At 49.3% G+C, this 6,734-nt stretch overlaps 1 protein-coding gene across 1 annotated transcript in view; it reads left to right on the top strand.

Moving 5' to 3' along the window:
- klhl18 (kelch-like family member 18) overlaps positions 1–3,522 on the top strand; it is a 37,810-nt gene extending 34,288 nt beyond the window's left edge. The window contains exon 10 of the mRNA XM_078398347.1: positions 248–3,522. Coding sequence (XP_078254473.1) covers positions 248–631 — 384 coding nt within the window. The 3' untranslated portion in view covers positions 632–3,522. The remainder of the gene's footprint in view (positions 1–247) is intronic.
- The last annotated feature ends 3,212 nt before the right edge of the window (positions 3,523–6,734 follow it).

Genomic DNA, 6,734 nt, shown 5'->3' on the forward strand with positions numbered 1-6,734 from the left:
TACATTTATACCAAGCCAATTAACCGACAAACCTGCACGTCTTTGGAGTGTGGGAGGAAACCGAAGATCTCGGAGAAAGCCCACGCAGGTCACGGGGAGAACGTACAAACTCCGTACAGACGGCGCCCGTGGTCGGGATGGAACCCGGGTCTCCGGCGCTGCATTCGCTGTAAGGCGGCAACTCTACCGCTGCGCCCGCCCTTGTGTTTTGTCTTTGATACGAGCAGCGTTGTTTGTGTGTTGGCAGGTGGAATGCTACAATCATCACACTACCACCTGGTACACGGCGCCCAACATGCTGAACAAGCGTTGTCGGCACGGGGCGGCCGCGCTGGGCAGCCAGATGTACGTGTGCGGTGGCTACGACGGCTCGGGCTTCCTCAGCATCGTGGAGGTGTACGACTCGTCGGCAGACCAGTGGTACCCGCTGGTGCCCATGAACACCCGCCGTAGCCGCGTCTCTCTGGTGTCCAACTGCGGCCGGCTCTACGCCATCGGCGGCTACGATGGCCAGTACAACCTCAACTCCATGGAGATGTACGACGCAGATATGAACCGCTGGACCTTCATGGCCCCCATGGTGTGCCACGAGGGAGGGGTCGGAGTGGGGTGCATCCCCCTCAGCACATAGGCCCCTCGACCATTGCCCCATCCCCGCACTCGCCACTCGGTAGCTGTGGCACATCTACGGTACATCTGTGGGCTGACCAGTGCCCTCACACCATCACGGCAAACTCACCACACAGACTGGACACTGCAAGCTCACAACAAACACTGGACACGGCAAACACACAACACAGACTGGACACTGCAAGCTCACAACAAAGTTACTGGACACTGCAAGCTCACCACACAGACTAGTAACGGCAAGCTCACAACACAGACTGGACACTGCAAGCTCACAACAAAGTTACTGGTCACTGCAAGCTCACCACAAACACTGGACACTGCAAGCTCACAACACAGACTAGTAACGGCAAGCTCACAACACAGACTGGACACTGCAAGCTCACAACACAAACTGGACACTGCAAGCTCACAACACAGACTGGACACTGCAAGATCACAACAAACACTGGACACTGCAAGCTCACAACACAAACTAGTAACGGCAAGCTCACCACAAACACTGGACACTGCAAGCTCACCACAAACACTGGACACTGCAAGCTCACCACAAACACTGGACACTGCAAGCTCACCACAAACACTGGACACTGCAAGCTCACCACAAACACTGGACACTGCAAGCTCACCACAAACACTGGACACGGCAAACACACAACACAGACTGGACACTGCAAGCTCACCACAAACACTGGACACTGCAAGCTCACAACACAGACTGGACACTGCAAGCTCACCACAAACACTGGACACTGCAAGCTCACAACACAGACTGGACACTGTAAGCTCACAACACAGACTGGTCACTGCAAGCTCACCACAAAGACGACACTAAGCTCACAACACAGACTGGACACTGCAAGCTCACCACACAGACTGGACACTGCAAGCTCACAACAAAGTTACTGGCCAGTAACTTGTTCTTAATGGTCATCCGTGTTCAGTCTGCAGGCGGCCATTTAGCTAAAATAATAAATCCCCTACAGATCTAGCTTTTTTTTAAAAGATATCCAAATATTAACTTATTATTATAAAAACAAATCCTCGTTAATCAAAGGCAGAGCACCTGTAAATTCCTCAAACTAGATGGACACAGAGTGCTGGAGTAACTCAGCCGGTCAGGCAGCATCTCTGGAGAACATGGATAGGTGGCGTTTCACAGAGTGCTGGAGTAACTCAGCGGGTCAGGCAGCATCTGTGGGGAACATGGACAGGTGACGTTTCACAGAGTGCTGGAGTAACTCAGCGGGTCAGGCAGCATCTGTGGAGAACATGGAATAGGTGACATTTCGGGTGGAGACCCTCCTTCAAACTGAGAGTCCGGGAGAGGGAAACGGAAAGACTGTTGAAAGACTGGAGCGACTAGGCTTGTATACACTGGAATTTAGAAGGATGAGAGGAGATCTTATCGAAACGTATAAGATTATTAAGGGGTTGGACACGTTAGAGGCAGGAAACATGTTCCCAATTTTGGGGGAGTCCAGAACCAGGGGCCACAGTTTAAGAATAAGGGGTAGGCCATTTAGAACGGAGATGAGGAAAAACGTTTTCAGTCAGAGAGTTGTGAATCTGTGGAATTCTCTGCCTCAGAAGGCAGTGGAGGCCAATTCTCTGAATACATTCAAGAGAGAGAGCTAGATAGAGCTCTTAAGGATAGCGGAGTCAGGGGGTATGGGGAGAAGGCAGGAATGGGGTATTGATTGAGAATGATCAGCCGTGATCACATTGAATGGTGGTGCTGGCTCGAAGGGCCGAATGGCCTCCTCCTGCACCTATTATCTATTTAGTGCATCCTGCTGCTATCTCTGAACCAGATAAGACTTGCACATTCTGTCATGGTTATTGATTTTGGTTTTCCTGGTTGCAAACCCCTCTCCCGCTCCTCCATCCTAGCTCTCTCCACGTTCACCTGCTGCTTGTCCTGAGCTGACAGGAATTTCAGTGGTTGCAACAATCATGATGATTAACCCGGTTCTTTTCTTTGCGCCGGAAAAAAACTGCAGACGCTGGTTAAAATCGAAGGTAGACGCAAAATGCCGGAGGAACTCAGCGGGTCAGGCAGCATCTCGGGAGAGAAGTCTGAAGAAGGGTCTCGACCCGAAACGTCACCCGTTCCTTCTCTCCCAAGATGCTGCCTGACCCGCTGAGTTACTCCAGCATTTTGTGTCTTACCTTCTCTTCTTTGCGTGCTTGTTAGAGTAATGTCAAGAATGAATTACAGATTAGGGGCAGTCAGTGGCCGTGATACTTGTTCGGAAGGGACTGTGTATAGTTTGATGTGTGGACATTTGGGCCGGGTATTTGCAGGGGGTGGCAGTGTAACTGCATAGAGACAGAAAATAGGTGCAGGAGGAGGCCATTTGGCCTTTCGAGCCAGCACCGCCATTCATTGTGATCATCCACAATCAGTAACCCGTGCCTGCCTTCTCCCCATATCCATTGATTCCGCCAGCCCCATGAGCTCTATCTAACCACGATACATGCTTGGTGTTTGTCTTCCAGCGTCCGTCCTTGACGATTACGATCACACGCAGGAGGTTTTTATTCCCCTTGTAGTGAACGTTATCCACGTCAGCGGTTAGCCTGTGTGGATGGAGTTCAGAAAAGGCATTAACCCAGGCAGAAATCCATCGGCAGGTATCGTCTGCATCGACTCTTTCCCAAGATGCTTGTTCCTGACCCTTCCATTCGTATTCCTGACTCCGGTCTGGAGATCGCCTTGTGTGAAGGTTTGTCGAAACAAAGCTGCAAATGCTGGTTAATCAAAATAGATGCTGGAGAAACTCGGCGGGTCAGGCAACATGTGTAGGAAAGAGCTGCAGATGCTGGTTTAAAATCGAAGGTAGACACAAAATGCTGGAGTAACTCAGCGGGTCAGGCAGCATCTCAGAAGGAATGGGAGACCCGAAATGTCACCCATTCCTTACTAGCCAGAGATGCTGCCTGACCCGCTGAGTTACTCCAGCATTTTGGGTCAGGCAACATGACAGGATGTTTTGGGTCAGGATCCTCCGACAGACTGCTGCAGGGTCCCGACTCAAAACGTCTCCTCTCCATGTTCTCCAGAGATGCTGCCTGACCCGCTGAGTTACTCCAGCACTCTGTGAAACGTCTCCTCTCCATGTTCTCCACAGATGCTGCCTGACCCGCTGAGTTACTCCAGCACTCTGTGTCTTGTTGGAGTGTAAGCAGGCGAATGCAAGAAGCTTGGCTTGCATGAATGAGTTCAATTGACTGGGGAGAGAGAGCGGAAGATGAATTGCTCAGTTTGATGGGTTGGACAGGAGGGGGCAGTATTGCTAGGGTTCAATGGGCCTAGCAATGTCATATGGACTTGACGGGTGTAGAAACTATTCAGGCAGTGTCCTGCTAAATTAGTAGCCACTCTATGTGATTATAGATTCTGTGTTTGTAAACATGAGAGATGGAATGAAGAGGGCTGGAATGAAAACTGCAGATGCTGGTTTAAATCGAAGGTAGACACAAAATGGTGGAGTAACTCAGCGGGTCAGGCAGCATCTCTGGAGAGAAGGAATGGGAGACGTTTCGGTTCTCGACCCGAAAAGTCACCCATTCCTTCTCTACAAAGATGCTGCCTGACCCGCTGAGTTACTCCACCATTTTGTGTCTACCTTAGATGAAATGAAGAGTTTGTTTTGAGCAGCGATACAACTAGGTTTAAATTGTGGGTTGATTTTTCCTCTAAGAAGCACACGACAAAATAAATTCCATTGTCTAAAATTGCAATCTCTCTGTAATGTACTGCTAACTGCTGCATACTAATGATTCTAACAACATTGGGCGGGAATATAGTTAAAGGATTTGGATAGTCTATTTGCAGAACAGATATTCAATAGTGAATTGCACTCGGAAATCTAATCAAGGGGTTTATGTGGAATGTCATTGATTGCAGAGATTACGGTTAATAATATTGCAGTTTCAGATAATATTGCAGTCTCAAGATAATGATTTGGGCGTCACGGTGGCGCAGCGGTAGAGTTGCTGCCTTACAGCACTTGCAGCGCCGGAGCCCCGGGTTCCATCCCGACTACGGGCGCTGTCTGTACGGAGTTTGTACGTTCTCCCCATGACCGCGTGGGTTTCCTCCGAGATCTTCGGTTTCCTCCCGCACTCCGAAGATGTACAGGTTTGTGGGTTTATTGGCTTGGTGTATGTGTAAATTGTCCCTGTAAGAAAATAACTGCAGATGCTGGTACAAATCGAAGGTATTTATTTCACAAAATGCTGGAGTAACTCAGCAGGTCAGGCAGCATCTCAGGAGAGAAGGAATGGGTGACGTTTCGGGTCAAGACCCTTCTTCAGACTGATGTAAATTGTCCCTAGTGTGTGTAGGATAGTGTTAGTGTGCGGGGATCGCTGGTCGGCGCGGACTCGGTGGGCCAAAGGGCCTGTTTCCACGCTGTGTCTCTGAGCTAAGCTAAGATAATATTGTTACACTGAACTGGTCCCTCATTGTGTGCGATTCTCTTCTCCTCCTCTGCAGATACTGCCCTCTGAGTTTAGACTTTAGCCTTTAGAAAAACAGCGCAGAAACAGGCCCTTCAGCCCACCAAGTCGGCACTAATCAGCGATCACCCCGTGTACTAGTGCCATCATACACACCAGGGAGAATTTACAGAAGGCAATTAATCCACAAGCCAGCAGTTCTTTGGAGTGTGGGAGGAAACATAGAAAATAGGTGCAGGAGTTGGCCATTCGGCCCTTCGAGCCTGCACGCACCGCCATTCAATATGATCATGGCTGATCATCCAACTCAGTATCCCGTACCTGCCTTCTCTCCATACCCCCTGATCCCTTTAGCCACAAGGGCCACATCTAACTCCCTCTTAAATATAGCCAATGAACTGACCTCAACTACCTTCTGTGGCAGAGAATTCCACAGATTCACCACTCTCTGTGTGGAAAAAAAAGTTCTCATCTCGGTCCTAAAAGACTTCCCCCTTATCCTTAAACTGTGACCCCTTGTTCTGGACTTCCCCAACATCGGGAACAATCTTCCTGCATCTAGCCTGTCCAACCCATTAAGAATTTTGTAAGTTTCTATAAGATCCCCCCTCAATCTTCTAAATTCCAGCGAGTACAAGCCGAGTCTATCCAGTCTTCATGAAAGTCCTGCCATCCCAGGAATCAATCTGGTGAACCTTCTCTGTACTCCCTCTATGGCAAGAATGTCTTTCCTCAGATTAGGAGAACGTGCAAACTCCGTACATGGGTTTGTAGGTTAATTGGCTTTGGTAAAACTTGTGTATTGTGGCAAGTGTGTGAGATAGTACCAGTGTATGGCGGGGACCCCTGGTCGACGCCGACTCGGTGGGCCGAGCGGCCTGTTTCAGCGCCGTATCTCGAAAGTCACAGAGTCTGCCTGTTCTAGGATATTGGTCTCCACAACCAGCAGTTGATAAAATGCACCTTTGGCGAAATAATACCTTTCACATCAAAACAAACCTGAGAGCCTAACACGAGAATGGACACACACGGTGATCTCCCACTCTCCCGCCTCCTCCCCACAGCCCAGAATGTGTTTTATTTTGGACATATTCTCACGTCGGGCGATAGCAGCTTTTCAGTGGTGTGAGAACAAGGTTCTCCTATCAAGTTCCCAATAATAGATTGCTTCAGATTTCTCACATCTGACTTGAACATATGTCTGGGAAAGTCCTGCCAAATGGGCCGCAATGGGCAGTAACTAATTAAAACGTTTCCACTCAGTTGCACACATTGCCCAGCTTAGCCATTTGCACTGTTTAATTGGGACCTGTGCTCTTTGTAATAGATTTTTTCAAGGCAATCCCTCCAGGTTGAAATTCTAAACCTAGTTGAGGGTCCCATGTACAGTCTCACCTACATGTTGTGCAGGAAGGAGCTGTAGATGCTGGTTTAAACTGAAGATGGAGTAACTCAGGCAGCAGCATCGCTGGAGGGAAGGAAGGAAGGGGTGTCGTTTGGGATCGAGACCTGTCTGAAGAAGGGTCCGGACCCGAAACGTAGTCCGTACCTTTTCTCCATCTTTTTGTGTCTTATCTCACCGGCCTGATTGTGAGTATTTATTTCACAAAATGCTGGAGTAACTCAGCTGGTCAGGCAGC

Source organism: Rhinoraja longicauda, chromosome 4 (assembly GCF_053455715.1).
Source record: "Rhinoraja longicauda isolate Sanriku21f chromosome 4, sRhiLon1.1, whole genome shotgun sequence".
In the NCBI taxonomy this organism is placed as follows: Eukaryota; Metazoa; Chordata; class Chondrichthyes; order Rajiformes; family Arhynchobatidae; genus Rhinoraja; species Rhinoraja longicauda.